At 38.7% G+C, this 21419-nt stretch overlaps 1 protein-coding gene across 1 annotated transcript in view; it reads left to right on the forward strand.

Annotated features, from left to right (window-relative positions):
- The window catches only part of FMN2 (formin 2), a 293706-nt gene that overhangs the window by 70786 nt on the left and 201501 nt on the right, over positions 1–21419 (forward strand). The window contains exon 4 of the mRNA XM_058669764.1: positions 1863–1918. Within this exon, the coding sequence (XP_058525747.1) occupies positions 1863–1918 (56 nt within the window). The remainder of the gene's footprint in view (positions 1–1862; positions 1919–21419) is intronic.

Raw genomic sequence — 21419 nt, forward strand, 5'->3', positions numbered from 1 at the left:
GAAAATAATACTAAATGACATTGTTTTGGTATTTGGTTTCCCCTCAATACTAACTATTGCACAGCTCTGATGTTAAAAATCTAATTTTACTTTGCCTAAATTCAACAATGAGTGCAGAATAGAGATTAATTAGCATATAAGCCAAGCATCCATTTGTTTTTTTACTCTCTAAATAGTATTTTCCTGAGGAAATGGTTTTATTTTTGAAAGCATTGGCTTGTATTCTGTTGCCATGGTGACATCTGTGGATAGGTAACTAATTCCTACTATTCTCTGTGGTTTTTGTTTCAAGATATACACAAAGCTGAAGCGCCGCACAGAGAGGAAGGCAAGGCAGTAACTACATGGCCTCTTCTAATATCCTCTCTCTGTTCAAGATGCCCTGCTTTCATTCATCCTTTTTATTTGTCATTTGTTCTTTTAATCAGTTACTCAACAGGTGTGTGAAGTATCTACCTAGCTTGTGCCAAGTACTGTTACTGATGCTGAAGATATAAGATGGGGAGGAGGGGCCCAGGAGAATCAGCCAAAACCTCTAGTGCAGTAAGAAAGAAGAAATAAGTCAGCTTACAAGTGAATTATGAAATGTATGGTGTGATGTTCCACACCATGCGGAATTAAAGGGTTGGAGAACAGGGAGCTCTGGGTGACAGGAAGAATTGCTACTTTTTATAGAGGATTTTACAGAGACTAGGACAACAGTGGGCGAGAGGAGCCAGTGAGAGGGAAGAAGCGCGAGCTTGAAAAGCCAGAGGCTGTAGGAGAGGTTACAGAGTGTGGGCACATGAAACAATGCCTGTATAGAGGTTGTGATTTTGATCTTCATGAAATGAAAACCTTCTGTGTAGCTTAACAGTATGTTACCACATTTAGTCACCACGTGCCTTTTATTTTTCTGTAGCATTGCCATATGTATCAGCTGCAATGCTGTTAAATTTGGAATATAGAAAGGACTGTTGAGAATGACTGCCGTGTCTTCTGTCTGGTGTCTGTGTTGTGTGCAGACAAAGGGGAGCAATGCACCAGGGTAGGATTCTGACAAGGCAGCTGTATGACTGTTAGCATAAGTTCTGTTCTTCACCTTGCCACCAACTGCTCAGGTGTGGACCTTTGATTTCTTACTCTCAAATGAGGGTACCCCAGATTAGTGATCTTCAGACCCACACCCATGGAACACTGGGCATTCCTGAAAGCACTTTTTATTTTTATGCTTTTAAATTTACAGGGCAGGATCACATAGGGTACTTTAAACAAAAGCACAATCTTTCTTCAAGAAGAAAATCCTGGACTTGGTTATCTCTAGGTTTTGTCATGTGATAAGTTTGGTTTCTCCCAGAATCTCTGGTGACAAAGAGTCGGAGGGAGCAAAATCCCTTCAGCTTCCTTCATTACTTAGAGCCTGTTGGTGACAATGTTCATCACTCCTTGTGGAAAGCAGAAGGTACTTTTCAATAACCACTTGAGGCTTTTGGGCCCCTATCCTTCAATATTGATAAAGTGACTTCTATCCTGGTAGAGATTTTAAGTGTATAACAAAATATGAGCAAGTGAAAGTCTTAGGAAATGCTGGTCCAACCTGTGAACCACAAGTTGAGAAAAACAATGCTGGATGATTTGTAAATTGGGTATACGATGACTCCATTTATGTGTGAGAATAAGTAAAGACATGACCATATATCATTGCATGTGTTACATATGCTGAAAGTAATCATATCCTCATAACACAGTAGTAAAATAAAAAGATGGATACTTTTGGAATGTATGACTAAAGGTATATTTCACTGAAATTTTCGCATTCTGACTGAAGAAATAGGAAAATGTATTCTTTAAGTTATGGACAATCTGTTTCCTTTCCGATCTAGAATTTCAGTCTGCTGTTTTGGAAACTCTGAACAAGTGTCCAGATGCTGCCCAGCAGGTAAGATCTTATTACCACGCAGAGCCTCATCTCTCCTGTGTCTCAGCATCATGACAAGGGCTGTGTTGTGGTTTTCCCAGTTGGTGAGGGAGCTCTTACTTCCTGAAGTCTGCAGGGAATCCAGTCAGGTAGAAGAGGGTGTGTGCTTCCATATGTATTTTCCAAAGAAGATCAGCCTTGAAGTGGCCCTGAGTGCAAGCTTTTCAGAAGCTACATCGTGTTATATCCAGCCAGAGTTGGACCCAACAGCAGCTGTCTCCAGAAGGAAACTCTGGCCCCTCCCGGGGAAGTCTGTGCCGAGATGTGCCAGGTCTAATAGTCCTCTGGATACAATTAAATGAAAATCTGTCATAGTTTTTCCCAAATCAAGTAAAATTTTCAGTTACTTTGGTGAATGAAACATGTTAGTTCATGTCTGTTTAGTTTCTGTAGAGTCTTTTTTCTGTCCCTTAAGGAAGGCTTGCTTATTCTATTTGTATTTTCACCCGACTTTTGTGCTTTTGAGAATTAACTGGTGAAGGGTCTTCAGAAAGCTTCTGGAAAATGTGCACTAAAAGGGATGCATAAAACAATATTAAAATAATAGTCTTACCCACTTTCCTATAGCCCTTGAGCCTTTTTACCCTAATTAACTATGTAAAGATTGTCAAAAATATAATTAAAAAATAGAAAAAAAAGGATGCATAGGTTGTGAATTGCTATGCACCAAAAAACCCTTAATTCTGTTTCCCACAAACTTTTTGAAATAGTGTTAGAAATGAATGTTAAGTTGAATGTGCATTATCAGGAAATGAGAAGCCTCAGACCTGGGTTCAGGTCTGATTCTGGTTAGTAATGACATAAACTGCCTAGGCTGTATCAATTTTCTTTGTAAAATTTAAATTGTTGACATTAAGAACTCTCCAAAGCATGAAATGGCTTTCCTTCTTAAAAAGAGAAGAGAAGAGAAGGCAGTATGATGGCCCAACACTTAAATCCTTGCCTTGCACACGCCGGGCGCTAGTTCGTGTCCTGGCTGCTCCACTTCCCATCCAGCTCCCTGCTTGTGGCCTGGGAAAGCAGTCGAGGACGGCCCAAAGCCTTGGGACACTGCACTTGTGTGAGACACCCAGGGGAAGCTCCTGTCTTCTGGCTTTGGATCGGCTCAGCTCCAGCCTTTGGAGACCGCTTGGGAGAGTGAACCAGCAGAGAGATCTTTCTCTTTGTCTTTTCCTTCTTCTTTCCATGTCTTTCTAATAAAGATAAATACATTTTAATAAATAAATTAAAAATATCTCAGCTTCATACATGAGAGTTGTGCTCCCTCTGGAGGAGAAATGGAGATTACATATGGGGATATTACAGTGATGAGCAGTTTACAGTCCTGTGTGCACTTCAAAAATATAACTAGATTTACCATAAAAGTAAGGCCACTCTTAAGGATAATATCACCAAAAACAAATTTTCCATTGTGTTTAATTTTGTTTTCAGAGCAGATGGGTGCATCAACCTGGAACACTTATAGGGCATTATCTATTCAGCTGATGTTTATTTAATGAACTGCACTTATTAGCCAATAGCGGGTAAGAGTAAAAAGGAATTCACGTGGTCAGAAATTTTAGGCAAAATAATAGCCTCAAAATATCTCAATTTTTTGTCTTTTTTGTGGCATAGCTAATTATGACTAAAGAGAAATTTGTTCAGGTTTTCTAAATTCTTGTGTTCAGGGATTACAAAACTGAAATGTTTGTTATCTAGGGAATGTCAAAGATAAACTGAACAAAAAGTAGTAAATAATGTTGATGGTGATAGAAAAACATGTGCACCCTTGCTTTCTATATTAAGATTACAACTGTAGTATTTTAAGGCACTCACGTGTGTGAAATTACAAATTTCTGTTTTTCTTAACCTGTTTATGATCTGTGGTGAAACATACTGCAACAAGTAAAAATCCTGACAGACTGAGTTTGTAAAAATACTTGATGCAATGTTTTGGAGATTTTATTTTTAAAGATTTATTTATTTTTATTTAAAAGATTTGACAGAAAAAGGAGGAGAGATAGGAAGGCCATCTATCCCCTGGTTTACTCCCCAGATGGTCACAAGGGTCAGAGCTGAGCTGATCTGAAGCTGGAAGCCAGGAATGTCCTCTTGATCTCCCATGTGGGTGCAGGGTCCCAAGGACCTGTACCAACCTCCGCTGCTTTCCCAGGGCATAAGCAGAGAGCGGGATCAAAAGTGGAACAGCTGGGGCACGAACTGACACCCACATGGGATGCTGGGAGGTGCCAGCACTGCAGCTGGAAGCTTAGTGTACTATCCTACGATGATGATCCCTTGCTTGGAGGCTTAACGGTGAAACAGACTGAATGAATGTCACATGTTCTTTTTTTTTCCTGTTTGTCAGGGAGGCATCTGGATGCCAGAAAATGCAAAAACTCTTTTGAGAGACCTAACAGTGTTTAGAAGTAACTGAAGATAAACATTTGACAATGACATCATTTACTTTTGGAAGTGATAGCTCTTTGTCACCATTTGATTTTATGAGTTGGATCTTTTCGTAAATGGTAAAGGTATATTTCAGAAGAACTGAAATAACTGGCCATATAGAAGATACAGGACGCTGGAACTGATTTTCGACCTACTTTGTACTTACTCTTTTATAGTTATAATGTTAATTAGCTTAATGCTTCAAAGTCATTATTATTCACCCTTAATTAGTGAAGAAATGTTTATAGGTGTTAACGATTATAAGCCAAACATTATAAAATTAATAGTGCCAAGATTTGGGCATTTTAGTCCTTTACGATGATAAAAATCATATTTCCTTTCTCATGATAAAAATTGTGCTTTTACATAATAAAATGACTATTTACAAAAAACATTATGCCAAAATTACCAAATGAACAAGAAGTCTATTTAAAAATTGATTCTGTTTCAACCTCTATACCACTTGTTAGTGAAAGTAAGATATCAAGATACAGTTCAGAAACATGCAGGCATTAGTGAACCTGTGCAATTTTGTGCCAAATATGTTAACTTTTAAAGTTAGTGCTTCCTAGAAAGTTTGCATTTTTTTTTAAAATGGAGAGCACCTTGTTTTTTCCCTCTTAGACACTAGATGGCAGCTCTGCATCTCTGTAAAGTATCAGAGTGCAAGCAAATAGGCCTTGCGTGAGTGTGCTTCAGCAAATGGTGAACGGGAGAGGTTTCTGGTTCATCAGATGCTGCCTGTGTTATTCTGTGGTGGTAATGCGAGATCCTTAGAACTGCTTCGTTAAGAGGCCTGTGCTGGAGTTGGAAAGCATCCTCTAACTTTTTCTCAAGATGCGTGCAGAGGCACCTGTTGTCTCAGTCTGAGCACACTGAAATTTACTGAATGAATTTCGATTTTTACTCTTTGCCTGAATTTAGTAATTCTGAGATTCCTACATCCCTAGAAGAAAGCACATGACTCACAGGGCCTTTTCTCCACTAAAAGGAGTTGAAGGCCGTGGTGTTGCCGGGTCTCTGACGCTGAAAGCAGATGCAGCTGGCACTCAGGCAGAAAAGGAAGACAGCGAGTGCTTCCTAAGGGCTTTTCTTACGGCCCTGTCAAACTGGGAGGCTTCGAAAGAAAACTGAATTCTTTGGAAGTGAAACTGTCTCTTGATTTTAGCTTCTTTATGCTTTGATATTTAAAACGCTCCTTAAACTGAAGACTCTTACACTCTCTGCTACATCAATAGCTCAATCTGAATTATTTTCCCTTTTAAAAAATGTTCATTCATAAGTTGAGTATTGCTGTGTGATTGCATGCTTTCCCTGGTTACCACCCAGGTTTAAATTTTCTTTGCTTTTGAAACTATACATTTGTTGTTTTGAAATATCTTTCTAAAACTCTTAATGTCCTGCTATTGAACATGGACTGCTTGAAAGGTGAATAGAATCCCCTTGTTAATCCTTTTAAAATTCTACTTTTCAGTAAGAGCTGATGATATCAGGCGATTCAAAATTGTATCTACACACATTATATCATTTAGTTTTGGATGGCCGCATATTTTAGTGTAATAATGAGAAAACTAAATGGTGTTAGCAGTGTCTTCCCTTATGCTGCTAGACTGTATGTAGATAGATTCTCCAGTTTCAGAAAAGATACTGTGATCAGCCCTGTTACATCTGCTCAAAGCCCAGTTTGATTACAAAATTATTTCAAGAATTATATATGTAATTTCCCACTGGAGCCATATATGCTGTAGTGCTCATATGCAATGACCATACAGCAGAATTTATTTTCTGAAACACTCCTTGGAAACACATTAAGGAAATGAATGTGAGTAATGAAAAGTCATATTATTGGTGGCACATGAGATTAAGTCTTAGATAGATGAGTTTGTGGGGTCAGAATTACAGGATGTGGGATGAGGGTATATCCAGACATATAAAGACAAATCATCTGAATTGGAGTGGAAGGTATAGGACATATGGAAGTGTAGGGGAAGTAATTGTTTAATACATGATCCTTTTCTACTTGAGCAAATGGAAATACAGGTTGAACATCCATAATCCAATGATATAAAATCTCAAATGCTTCAAACTCTAAAATATTTTGGGTCCTAAAATGGTATGAAAGGTCAAAAATTCCATTCCATAAAATTTTGTTTCATGTACAAATCATTAAAAATACCATATAGGGTCCATAGTAACCTAGTGGCTAAAATCCTTGACTTGCATGCACTGGGATCCTGCGTGGGATCCAATTTGTATCCCAGCCCGGCTGCTCCATTTCCCATCCAGCTCCCTGCTTGTGGCTTGGGAAAGCAGTAGAAGACAGCTCAAAGCCTTCGGACCCTGCACCCACATGGGAAACCCAGAAGAAGCTCCTGGCCCCTGGCTTTAGATCAGCTCAGCTTCGGCAGTTGGGGCCACTTGGGGAGTGAACCAGTGGATGAAAGATCTTTGTCTCTCCTTCTCTCTATAAATTTGCTTTTCCATAAAAATAAATAAAATTTCAAAGCTAGCTGGATAAAATTGGGCCTGACATGATGGCCTAGTGGCCAAATATTCACCTTGCATCCACTGGGATCCCATGTGAGAGCTTGTTTGTATCCTGGTTGCTCCACTTCCCTTCTGGCTCCCTGCTTGTGGCCTGGAAGTGTGGTGGTCCCTGCGCCCACATGGAGACCTAGAGGAAGCTCTTGGCTCCTGGCTTCAGGTCATCTCAGCTCCAGTCACTGAGGCCACTTGGGTAGTGAACCAGTGGATGAAGAGTCTTTCTCTTTGTATCTCTTTCTCTCTGTATACCTGACTTTCGAATAAGAAAAAGGAATACATCTTAAAAAAAAATATTGTATACAATTGCCTTCTGGCTCTATATATAGGGTGCAGATGAAGCATATATTTTGCATTGGGTTCACACCCAATTCCCAAGATTTTTCATCATGTACACACATATGTGAATGTTCCAAAATCTGGAAAAATCTGAAATGCAAAAATATTTTTTCTTCCAAATATTTCCAGGAAGGAATTTTTAAAATGTTTGAGTTTACAAAGTAATTAAAAGCTGAAAAAGAAAAGTAACCCTGCACAAAACAACTGAAATATCAACAGAGTCAGAAAAACAGAATGTAAAGGAGAGGGGGAAAAAGTTAATTGGGGTTTATAAAGCATGGGATTATCCTTCTTAACATTTGCCTGGGTGTCTTGGTTATTCTTAGTGCGCAATACATATTTTGGCTAATTGAATCTGAGCCGGGCGATGTTGGGAAAGAGGATGGCAAGGAGACTTGTGGAGACTCTGACTTTGAAAATAGGCACTATTTTTCAAGGAATTTTCTGTGCTTGGTTAAGAGAAAGAAGCTAGTTTTCCTGAAAGAACATTTTTATTTTGCGAAAAATAAGACTGGAGATGAGAGAGAGGGAAACTCCGCCCTTTTGGGTTACTCCTGCAGTGACTGTCAAAGTCAGGAGTTGGGACCCTTGGGTATCTCGTGGAGGTGGCAGGAACCCAACCAACACTGCCTCCCAGGCAGACGGTGTTGCAGATCCCAGCAAGAAGCTGAAGCCAGGGGCTCCAGCTGAACATTGAACTTAAGCGAAATGCAGACGTTTTAACTTTAGTAGTAAAAGAAGCTATCCATTTTAAGAATGAAAATTGCACAATGTCTGGAAAGTGGTTAGGCTTTCAGGTGCAAATTGGATTTGCCAGATTGCTTTTGTGTTTCTCTTGGAGTTAGGGCTTGGCAGTGAAATGTCGGTATATTAAGCTTTAGATGGTGGTAAGATTGGTTTGTGCTGTACAGTTTTATTAATGACCTGTAGAGAAAGGCAAAGTTTAAGCAGCAGAACTAACAGGGCAACTGCGCTGATAACAGTCACAAAGTGTGTTTCTTCTTTATTCGATAACCCACTGACCTACCAGGTACAGGTGTTTGTGGTAGGTATTGCTGAAAATGCAAAGAATCATAAGACAAAGTCCCAAATTTAAGAAGCAGACATTTAGGTTAGAGGGCTGTGTCTGCTCCATTTGTTAGTACATGAAATGATTTGCAAGATGTAATTCTGTCAAGATATCAATAAATGCTGTGCAATAGAACTTAAAAAAATTGCGAAAGGTGTAATGACACTGTATTTAAGGACAGTTATTTTAGGAAAAGTGAAAGTTGGAGCAGGTTCTGAGTTTTAGGCAGATGGGAAAAGAACAAGTGTTTGAGGTTGGAGAGTGAAGGCGCAGAGGTGGAAGTGCGCTTGTGGCCGAGGAAAGGTGAGATGTGGTGAGACTTCTGTCGTCTGGGCCTCTGCAGCTTCAGTCTCAGCCCAGAGCCCAGGCTGATCTTGATTTCTGCATTTATCTTCACGCAGGTCTCTTTACTTCCAGTCTTAACTCCTTCTAATCTTTCCTCCAGTAGGCCTCTGGAGTTAGATTTCTAAAATCCGAATTTGCTTGTGTCTCTCATAACATCTGGAAAAATGTCAGACCCTAAGATTTGCGTAGTTTTCCTTTGCTCCTTCTTTAGCCTTCTTGCTCACGATGTCTATGCTTTGCATTTGTTCCAACCTTAAAGACGAAGGAAACTAGGGGTTTTCTGAGACCTTCAATACTCTACTCACCAGCTTTCATAAGAGGCAATTGCAAAAAGTTTATAGGTAGGTAGAATTCAAAGATAAATTGATTTTGGTCACAGCATATCTTGAAATTTTGTATTTTTAGAGTCTGAAATGTTCGTGGAAATGTATATTATAAAAGACTACATAGATTTGAAAAAAGTTTAGCAGCAGAATAGACTTATCTTTTTATTTTCTACAAACTTTTTGAAGTACCCATGTGTAACAGCATATGCTGTCTTATAAGTCTACATTACTGTTACTTTTAAATGTAAGCTCATCAAGCAGGACTTCTTTTTTTATTTTATTTTTATTTTTTTAAAAGATTTATTTTTTATTTTATTACAAAGTCAGATATACAGAGAGGAAGATCTTCCGTCTGATGATTCACTCCCCAAGTGAGCCGCAACGGCCGGTGCTGTGCCGATCTGAAGCCAGGAACCAGGAACCTCTTCCAGGTCTCCCACGCGGGTGCAGGGTCCCAAAGCTTTGGGCCGTCCTTGACTGCCTTCCCAGGCCACAAGCAGGGAGCTGGATGGGAAGTGGAGCTGCCGGGATTAGAACCGGCGCCCACATGGGATCCTGGTGCGTTCAAGGCAAGGACTTTAGCCTCTAGGCCACGCCGCCAGGCCCATCGAGCAGGACCTCTTTACATGTTCTAGCTGGGAAGCCTCAATCCACAGACCCATTCTGATGCTCTGACTCTGACTGCCTTGCATTATCTTGGTTGTCATTACTGTTGAGCTGTGAGTGTTTCAAAGCCAGTTAAGCTCCGTAGAATAAAATCATCCTTAGTTTCTCTGCCTTTCCAGTATCCAGTGCAGTCCCCATTTTGGAGGGCCCAGTAAATTACTTTAATAGAAGACTAATGATGTGGAGCAGCATGCTTGACTAGAACAAAAGTTCACATTTGAAAGTGGTAGAACATTTCTTTATATTGTTTTCATTGTGGTTTTGGGGGTAGGGACCATGGGTCAGTGTGCTTGGACACAAATCTCAGTTATTTCATGTTGAACTGAGGAACTTTCAGGGAAACAAAGTTAGATACTGTTTTTTTTTTTTAGAGATTTATTATTATTGGAAAGCCGGATGTACAGAGAGGAGGAGAGACAGAGAGGAAGATCTTCCATCCGATGATTCACTCCCCAAGTGAGCCTCAACGGGCCAGTGTGCGCCGATCCAATGCTGGGAATCAGGAACCTCTTCCAGGTCTCCCACGCGGTTGCAGGGTCCCAAAGCTTTGGGCCGTCCTTGACTGCCTTCCCAGGCCACAAGCAGGGAGCTGGATGGGAAGCGGAGCTGCTGGGATTAGAACCGGCGCCCATATGGGATCCCGGGGTATTCAAGGCGAGGACTTTAGCCATTAGGCCACGGCGCCGGGCCCTAGATACTGTTTAAAATGTAAGGCCAGCAGGGGCTAGCATTGTGCCATTGCAAGTTAAGCCTCCACCAGCAATGCTGGAATCCCATGTAAGTACCTGTTTAAGACCCAACTGCTCCCCTTCAGATTCAACTCCCTGTAAATGGTGCATAGGAAAACAGTGGAAGATTGCTTAAATGTATGGGTCCCTGAACCCATGTGGGAAACCTGGAAAGAAGCTCTTGGCTCCTGGCATCAATCTGGCATTTTGTTGGCTGTAATGGCCATTGGGTAGTGAACCAGTGGATGAAAAATCAATCTGTCTTATTATCTATCATTTTCCCCTCTCTCTTTAAATTTACCTTCAGAATGGAATGGAATGGAATGGAATGGAATAGAATAGAATAGAATAGAATAGAATAGAATAGAATAGAATTGTATCTACACTATCATGATACATTTAAATAACAGAATGATGGGCTGTGACTTGTTGAAGGATATATTATTGTAATAATATAGGTGAAAACTTGGGGGGAGGGAGGAATAGGAAGAGGGGTAAGAGGGAATTCCTGAGCTGATGGAGCTGTATCATAAAAACAACAAAACAAAAACAAAAGAATAGAATAAGGCCACATTGTAATCAGTAGGAACTATTATAATAGGAAAGGGTCCACTGTAAAGTGAACTCAGCTTCCATGTGTTCAGAAGTGACTTAGATGTGTTTTTTAAATAAAAACTTATCTTACTTGAAAAGATTTTCATAAAGAAGGAGAGACACAGAGAGAGAGAGAAAGAGGATCTTCCTTTTGCTGGTTCACTCCTCAAGTGGCTGCAATGACTGGAGCTGAGCCAATCCAAATCCAGGAGCCAGGAGCTTCTTCTGGGTCTCCCACATGGGTGTAGGAGCCTAAGGATTTGAACCATCCTCTGCTGCTTTCCCAGATAATCAGCAGAGAGATAGATCAGAAGTGGAGTAGCTGGGACATGAATCCACACCTTTAGGGGATTCTTGTGCTGCAAGGAGAAGGATTAACCTGTTTAGCCACAAAGTTGGCCCTGACTTGAATGTTTTATTTGGATGAGAATGAGTGGAGTAAGAGAAGCAGATAATACCAGGGGCTCATTGAGGTAAATGCGGCAAGGTTACTGTGGATGCTAAGTTACTGGGGTTAGGATTTTATCCTTGCCCAAAGGCTGATGACACATAGGCCTTATCTTCAGGTGTTGTCTCACAGTAGTAACTATTTCTTGGCAGCTGAGTTTTCCCAGACAACAATTTTAAGTGGGGGTAAGGCTACCTTTGGAATTTGCCCTTAAACTGTTAGTGGCTCTTTAAGCCCATGAATCCCAGGTTGGGGCTTTGTCTAGGAGAAGACCCAGAGAAGCTTGGCTAAAGTTTGATTAAGGAGAGAATTTTAGAAAACTGAATTCCATGGGCCCAGTAATTTAAGAAGACTAGATGTTTGCATAACCCTTGATTCTAGAGGCTGATAAGCTAAACCAAAAACAACAAAAAACACATCAAACAACAACAAAAAAGAAAACCATGTTGCCAGTATCTTCTGGGGGGGTCTTCTTGCTGCTGCATAACGAGTGTATGTGTGTGTGTTCGGGGCTTTACATGATGAGAGCGAGCAAGGATCCTTACATGAATCTCACTTCCTATTGTTGAAGTCTTTCATGCTATCCTTAGGGACCTCCGTTTCATGGCTCATTTAGTCCCAATTACCTCCCAGAAGATGCACTTCACATACACATTTTGAAAACATGAACTTTTCAAATGATAGTAGAACATAGGGAAAGCATATTACCATGTGCCTTTATTTTTCCTCACCTATGAAATAGCATAATAATGAATCATATCATAGGATTTCACTACATTGATTATTTTTTGTAAAATGTTTTGTAAAGTTCCTAGTATACAGTATGCACAATTTTATATCTGAACCATACTCTATAGTTTTTGAACATTACTTCTTTAATATAGCTAATCTTATTATCTGCAGTCTATATTTGAAAAAATCTATTTATTGGCTAAAATTTATTTATAAAACTATTATTACATGCATTCATAAACATACACAAGGTGGTGGAAAGTTTTAGTCACTCTAAATATGTTTTCCCAGGTGATCCAATGAGGCTTTTCCTTCTTGTTTCAGCTTATTCTGTAAATATGTATTCTCTTTGTATTTTATTTACTGCCATGTTTTTCACACTGCGTCTTTTTTTGGGTGACTTCACTATTCGAAATGGTACCTCCTCTCTACCCATGTCTCACACAGTGCCAAAAGGCTATGTAGTGTTCATAGGGTTGTGGTAAGGCTTTGTGAGACAATATCAGCTTTATTAAGGCATGAGTGACAGTGCCATTGTCAGTTTATGAAACAATATCAATGATGCAACACAAATATATGTATATACATATATACATACATATATATACATATATTTGTGTGTAAGACATTTTCAAAGACAAGTGCACATTTGGAAAGGTAATTCGTTCACCAACTGACACAAATGTGACTAGAGGCTTGCAGGAATTTAATCCTGTGTTTTCCTCAGGAGCAGTAATTCAGCAGCTTTGTAGAAAATGACACTATGAATAGTACAAATTGGTTGTAAATCATTTGATGCAGTACCTCTTTGCAAAGGGATGGATGTGTAATGGAGTATTTAGGTTTTTATGTTACTAAAGACCTTTCAAGCCTAGTATAGGATATAGGATTTAAAGTGTCTTAGTCTTAGCAGTCAGATGCAAGCTTTTGAACAAGAAAATCCCATGATGTGTTAATATTTAAGAGCAATTAATTGGCAAGGGAATATATTGCTAGAAAGAAGAGTAGAACTGGTTAGGAAGACCAGCTGTTAAGCTCTTAAAGTAACTTGATTATGAGGGGATATAACTTCCAGCTCAGGAGCAGATGTGTCACTGGGAAAGTAGTAATCAAAAATTGAAATAACAGATTTGGTAACCATGTCTACTTGTAAATTAGTCCATGGTTCTCTAAATGTGCTAACTGGACCAACAATATCAACACCAAGTGGGAATTGGTGAGAATATACATTCTCAGGTCCAGCTCAAAACAACCTGAATTGAAAACGATGGGGTGGGGCCAGGCAATTTCTATTTTCATAAATAACCTGAGTGATTCTGACATCCATCAAGTATTAGAAACAAAGAATTAGAGAATTGATTCAAGGATGACAGCAAGCCTGGGCAAACCATAGGGAGCAATACTTGCTGGAGAATTTGTCATTTATTTGTATGACATTTGAGAATGGCCAAGTATTAACATAAGGAAGGTAGATAGGAGGTGAAAAACTGAGCAGGACTCTATATCCAAAGATGATTAAAGGAAAATGAAGCTGAAATAAAACAGTATTTTTCTTCTTTGCACTATTTGGGACAACTAAAAAATATGTGGTTTGTAGGAGTGGGGAACCTTTTATTCTGCCAAGGGTCATTTGTATATTTATAACATCATTTGCAGGCCTTATCAACTTATCAACTTAAAAATTAGCCTGCTTTACATTTATCAAAATTTGAATCCTATCTGCAGTTGCTTTGGCAGGGCCAGAACCAATGATTTCACAGGCCTGGTACAGCCTGTAGGCCAGAGACGCCCCCTACCCATGCATGCACTCGATTGTGACTTAAAACTTCCTTGTAACTTAGAGTGTTCAGAACAGGTGGAAGAGACTCAAAGAGCAGCTTCATTTGTTCAGTTTATTTCTCTTTTTTTGATCCCTCTATTCAAATGTATGACTTAATACTTCTACTATGATTAATCCCTAATAATAATAATTATTATGATAGGCTCTCCTACAGATCAATTAATTTAACAGCTACTATGTTAAAAAGATGTTAATGATAATATAGCTAAGTATGGTTTTTCATTTCTGTCTGCCTCTTTTCATCATCACCTTCCCATTTGTCAAGTAAACACACTGGAAGGGATTTGTCACATCCACTCCAGTTCAAAATTATAATTTCAAGAATTTTTTTTTCAGTAGAAATATGCCATGCATGCCATTTTAGCTGTTTTTTTTCCTGTAGTATATTGTGCTTTAAAAAGAAACCCTGGATAATTTGTGTACTAATTTTTATATTTTAATATTCTTTTTCCTTCACAATTCCATTTCAAATCTGACATTTTTATTTTTGTGATAAGCATATCTACATAAAAACTTTTTTTTTTTCATCTTTCTTATAGTCCCTTAAGTGAAAATAAGTCATCCAAAAGCTTTGACCTTTCTGGAATAAGCATGCCTAAGAGTTTGTGTGGCACGCTTCTTGTCGGGGACAGATTCCTTCTGCTGGCTTCTTTTCAGGGGCTAGCTGTTTGGCAGTGGCAGGTGTTTTGTTTTTTTTTTTTTTTTTGCCACACCAAATGCTTCTTTTTAAAGAAATAGCATTGATTGCTTGATTGATTTTAGAGTCAGCGAGACACAGAGTGAGCTCCTCATTTGTGGGTTCACTCCCCACCTGGCTTGAGTGGCAGGGGCCGCAGCCAGAAGCTGGGAAGTCAGTTTAGACCTCCTACATGGGTGACAAGAGTACACTGACTTTAGTCCTCACCAGTGCTTCCTAAGATCTGTGTCCTTGGTAACCTGGAGTCAAACCCAGATGCCCCAGACTGAATGTAGGCTTGTTAAGCACCTAGATGGTGATCCTGTGTTTCTTTTCTTATAGAATCATGTGTTGCATATGTTGGCTTATTGTAGATCTGAAATATCATTGGTTTATTCCAAAACTTTAGAATATTTTAGAAGTTAGAGCATGACAATTAGGAATTCTATCCTTGGTATAAATTTTCCATGTTACCGATGTATAGAAGTGTCCTAATTTATCAGTAATCTGATAATTGCATTTACTAAAATTTGAAAAATCAGATAAAGGTAAAAATAAATGACATATATTAAAATACATTAAATTAATTATTATGATGTTACCTTGTCATTAAATACCTTTGTATTTTAGGCTCTAAAAGTCTCTAAATACAGACTAAGCGTAGTCAAATTTCTAAGATGATCAAGTTAACATTTTAGCAGAAGCTTTACTTGAGTAACCTCAATGTCATGGTAATGTTTTCTTGTGTGAGGAATCAGATAATCTTGTGTTTAGACAAATATTTTTTGGTGACATTTTATTTTTTTTAATGGCAACTTGTATTTTGTGATATGTACGTATGTCAGTAATTTGTAAGAATTAACTGTAACCACTCATATAAAATTACACAGGAATGGGAGCATTTTGGCTGACTTACGGTGTATGATTCTTGAACCAAGTAGATGACAGCCTTTACCCCTTATAGTGAATCAGACTTATAAACAATATTTTAAATAGAAACCTCCAGGATTGGTGGCATATAGAATCCATTATGATATTTACTAACCAAAAATATACTTACCTTTCCTCTGTCTTTAAAGATACACCTATTGTATAGGTTTGGTGGAAAACCACCAAGATCACCAGTTTCTTTTTTTTCCTTTAAAAAAAGTGATTTTTGACATTTTGAACTATTAACATAGATTAAACTGTTGTGCAAGTACTTGAAAGTTGAGAATCTTTTTGAAAAAATGTTAAAAATTCTGAAGATAATGAAAAGTGCATTTCTGCAGTGTCGAGTCCTTTGGGAATCTAATAGGCCTCTCTTGTTGTACTCTGAAGAGCTGGAAGATTAAGTTCCAGGCACTGCAAACAGAGGAGCAGACTCCTAACATGAGGGATTTCCGTAGACAACACAGTGCCTGGCTGCCTCTCAGAGATTACGTCTAGGCTCTGTCCGTGGGTGGCCGTGCAGATCTTCTCTTCGTGTAGATCCTGCAAGGAAGAGGTTTGCTTAAATGATCAGAAAACAGAAAGCTCCTTTTACATTTTTTTCTTGATAACGACTAATGCTTACCATGTAAATATCTTCATAAACCCTGAAAAAAAATGTAACCCACATAGGAATCAACTCTTCCCCTTGAAAAGTAACACAGCCATCTCTGGAGAGCTCTACTGAGCCGACTTGTGAATTGGGGCTATAGGAGAGCCAGCCAGCCCTTGACTGATAGCCTTGGATAAGGAAGGCCAGATAAGGTTCTTTGAAGACTCTTAACTAAACTCAGAACCCAGAATCCTACAGTCGTAGAATCCTACTTTGGCTCCTCTTTGATAGTGGATGGCGGACCTCATTTTACAATCTAGTCAGTTAAGATTTCAGGTGCACTTACTTGCTCTGCCTTCCTGGAATGGGAGAAAGGTGATTGTCACATTGATGGAGGGCCTGGATTTTGTGGTGCAGGTAATTAGAGGTCACAGAAGGCAATGAAAATTCTAGAAAGTTTTTTTTTGTTGTTTTATTTTGTTTTGTTTTTCCTTCAGTGCTTCTTTTACTCCAACTTTTCTTCCACTTGTTCTTATCCATGAAAGTGGTCTGTATAAAGGAGATTTTTTCTATAAAAATTTCAATCTTTATTATTTTGTGAGATTTGTCATGCTGCCACCTTCCTGGCATCAGGAGGCTGGAGAGCCATGTTTATTTTAGACGAAATTTTGAAATTCTGTCATCTATTTCTTATAACGGTTGTTCTGGTTCTTACTGTATATTCGAAGATTTTTGATGTTTAGCAAGCATGTTAGTTTATGATCTTCTCAACTGTTTTCCAGGGCCTCCAATACTTTGTTTAAAAATGAAAGTAGAATATGAAAAGAACAATACACACTAACAGTTTGATGATTTCTAAAGTTAGGTCCAAACCTAAATTTCTCCCCACGTGACATTGTTCAACTATGTTGATCCACTGTGCTTGTATCTGGGAGGGTCAGTTTGGCAATGATTCTTGGTGTTTGAAATCATATGATGTAAATACAAGGTAGATTAACATTGTTAGCCCTGAATAAGTTGAGGGGTTTTAGAAATCCAAGGAAGATTATAGTGGAGATCTTGGATTACAAATAATAATTGGTTCATGAACAATTAATAAATTTACTTAACGTGGGAAAGATAATGATGTGACAGACAAGTTAGAAAAGATAAATTTACTCATTGGAGTTGTTAGAGGCCATTGGGAAAATCAATGAAAGTAAAATATTACCGAAAACAAAAAATCTTTTCATGAAAGACAGCATGTATCGTGTCATAATTTGTACTGAAAAGAATTCTTTTGTTTTATTATTTTCTGTGAAACTAATTCTAAGTCTTTGTACATGCTTTCTTTATGATCATTTTATTAAATAAGGGGATATAATTGTTTAGTTTTTTTAACTTCTTTTTAAAAGACAGATCCTTTTCCACAATTTACTTAGAATTATTATCATCAACTAATATGAGTTAGCCCTTATTGCAATAACCAGAATCCATTCTAAGTGTGTTTAACAGAACTGTTTATTTTATAAAATAGGATTCTTTTGTGTCAAAGTTGGAAGATTTGAAGCACCTACTTTTGAGCTGAAACTTTTCAATTGAATCCTCTCCCTTCGGTCTCCTGGGAGAACTAACACCTCTCAACTCACCATTTCACAGCGTAAAGAGGTCACTGGAGTGCTTTCTAGATGTTTTCAAGTCTTGACTATTACAGAACAGCCAGGAAGCATAGGAGTATGGGTAGCTAATTCTTTCTAAATTTCTGTGTGGCTGCATGGACTTGGATAATGCTAGCTACAAGTGGGCCTGTTCGTATAATTTTCCTTCCTAATTGTACAAGTAGAAGTGATAGAGGGTGAGAGAACTATCTTACGTGGATTCTGTTTAACAGACTTTTTTTTTTCTGGTACCAGTTATCATTTGTGGATATTCTTTTATCTTTTCTGACTTTTTAATTTAGAAAGGATAAACACCCCAGTAATATTCCTAGTCATTGATACAATACCCTTATTTTCCCCAACTTTGGGTGCTACATTGGACTAGTTGGATAGTGACTGAGGGCACATGAACAATGTAGAACAGAGTAAGATAGTTGCTACTATATACTAGGGAATTATAACTTACTTTCTTCATTATTAATTTTTTTCTTTCCTAAGTGTATTTTAACTTTTATATTGCTTCTCATATATCCAATTTTATGATTAAAAAGAGCTGGCTTTGGTACCGGCATTTAAAATTTGAGTTGTTTTAACTCTTCAAGGATCTACTGCTTTTTTATGTGAAAATTTTTATTCTTGAAATAATTATAGAGTGGGAGTAGAGAGAGGAAGTCAAGAAGGAAAGAAGAGAGACTGTCAGCCTTGCATTCCCTATACCATTCCCTAAGACTACAGTGACCAGGCCTGGGCCTGGCTGAAGCCAGGGGCTTCTTCTGGGACTCCTTTGTGGGTACAGAGGCCCAAAGTCTTGGGCCATCTTCCACTGCTTATCTTATGTCATTAACAGGGAACTGGATTGAAACTGGAGCAGCGTGGCCTCGAGGAGGCAACAATATGTGATGCCTTACATGCTCTGCCATAATTCAGGCTGCTACGATCTACTTCTTGCATGCAATTCCTCAACTAGTTTTAATTTTTAATTTTTTACTTGTTTATTTGAGAGACAGTAATACAGAGGGAAAGAGCTCTTATTGGCTGGTTCACTCCCCTTATAGCCTAAATTGATGGCAAGAAGTTGGGAGGGCTGGGCCTGGTGGCATGGCCTAGCGGCTAAAGTCCTCGCCTTGAATGCACCGGGATCCCATATGGGCACCGGTTCTAATCCCAGCAGCTCCACTTCCCATCCAGCTCCCTGCTTGTGACCTGGGAAAGCAGTCGAGGACGGCCCAATGCATTGGGACCCTGCACCCATGTGGGAGACCTGGAGGAGGTTCCTGGTTCCTGGCTTCAGATCGGCGCAGCACTGGCCGTTGCGGCTCACTTGGGGAGTGAATCATCGGATGGAAGATCTTCCTCTCTGTCTCCCCTCCTCTCTGTATATCCGGCTTTCCAATAATAATAAAATCTTTAAAAAAAAAAAAAAAGTTGGGAGGGCTGAAACCAGGAGACAGAAACTCAATCTAGGTCTCCCACATGGGTGTCAGATATCCAATTCCTGGGGCCATCACTGTTCATATTTGGCTGTGCAATAGCAGACAGAGACTGGGTCCAGCAGTGGGCGTCAAGACCAAGGCTCTCCAGTATGGGCATGAGCATCCTAGCCAGTGACTTAACCACAAGGCTACCGGTTTGGTTTTTTTTTTTTAGTTATTTGAGTAGAAGGGAGAAAAAGAAAAAAGGAGATGAAAAGAACAAAATGGTGGAAGGGAGGAAAGGAAAAGATGTCTTCAATAGATGGGTGAGCTAAAGATGGAAGCCAGGAATTGAATCCAGGTTTCCTAAATGGGTGACAGGCATGCAGTTACGTGAGCCATGACTGTTACCTCCCTGAGCCTGCACTAGCAAGGAGCTTGGGTCCAGAGCCGGAACTGGGCATTGCGATGTGGCACGTGGAATAACTGGCATCCTAATTGCCTTCACCATCTAAACGTTTCCTATGATGGACATTAATGGGAAAATAAGAACTTTATTTGCCAGAAACACCCATAGAAATACTCATGCTTGAAGGTTAGTTGTACACTGGTCAATTAAGATAGCATATACATTTTACTAATCCACTGTAAAAAAGAAACATTGAGTAGTTTTTGTTTTTATTTGGAATGTGTTTGGGAGCTAGTTTTTTGGTTTTGAGTTTCTTCTTTTTGATTTGATAAAGAAATTAACTACAATGTAACATGATGTCAGGTTGTTTATAGTTCTGTCTTTTACCATGTACAAGTCAGAGAACATAGTACTCTGAGAAATGCAGTTTCTCAAACTGCATTTTAACACCATAACTTTTTGTGTAGATATTGATAAAAAGTAGTGAGTTAAGGGGCTGTGTGGTTGTGTATGGGCATGAGGCACTTGAAAAAAGTAATTAAAATGTAATATTTATCTTGATGTAAAAAAATTCGAAATCATGCAATTTTTCAAAATACACATTTTTCATGAACTTTGGAGGAGTCCATTTGTGTATGTCAATTTGCATATAGATTACTTCTCAACATTTTACATATTTGAAGGATTCATCAACATAAATTGTTAAGAATATTTTGTCATTACTTTTACAAATAGCTTGGGTAAAATGTTAAACTCACAATAGGCAGGCTATGTATGGTACTATTCACATTTACTAGGAATATAGCCATAGACATATGAATGTCAAAGACATTTTGCATCTTATTAGAGACACATTCAGGGATTAATTTTAAGTGATGGTGATTGCTTTTAAAACTCAGGATTACATTTACAGTGTCTTGAGAGAACATGCTGCTAGCACATGCCACTAAGCCTGAAATTGAGAGCACTATTTTAGAAATAAAGTAGTATTTCAATCTTCTTAATGGCTGAGTAGTATTCCATGGAATAGCTGTACCACAGTTTCTTTATCCACTCCTCTTTTGATGGGCCCAACTAGAGACCATTACGCTCAGTGAAATAAATCAATCCCAAAAGAATAAATATCCTATGTTCAATAGCCCTTTTAATACTGTTTTTGCTACATCTCATGGGCTTTGGTTATTTTTGTTTTTATTTTCATTTCTTCAAATAGTTTTTCTCGGGCCCGGTGCGATAGAATAGCAGTTAAAGTCCTTGCCTTGAATGCACTGGGATCCCATATGGGTGCTGGTTCTAATCTCGGCAGCCACGCTTCCCATCCAGCTCCCTGCTTGTGACCTGGAAAAGTAGTCGAGGACGGCCCAATGCATTGGGGCCCTGCACCCACGTGGGAGACCCGGAAGAGGCTTCTGGCTTCAGATTGGCTCAGCTCCAGCCATTGCGCTCACTTGGGGAGTGAAACATTGGACGGAAGATCTTCCTCTCTGTCTCTGCTCCTCTCTGTATATCTAACTTTTCAGTAAAAGTAAATAAATTTTAAAAAACAACAAAATAGTTTCTTATTAAATTCCTTTCTTATTAAATTTTTCACTGACTTGTAGGTCACAGTAGCATAATTTTCTCCAAGCTTGTTTTTTATTTTCTTTTTTATTTCTTCAGCAACACATTGGTCATTCAGTAGCATGTTATTTAACTTCTGAGCATTGTAGATTTTTTAATTTTACCCAGTTGTTGATTTTGTTTTATGG

The sequence above is a fragment of the Ochotona princeps genome, chromosome 10 (genome assembly GCF_030435755.1).
Source record: "Ochotona princeps isolate mOchPri1 chromosome 10, mOchPri1.hap1, whole genome shotgun sequence".
Lineage (NCBI taxonomy): Eukaryota > Metazoa > Chordata > Mammalia > Lagomorpha > Ochotonidae > Ochotona > Ochotona princeps.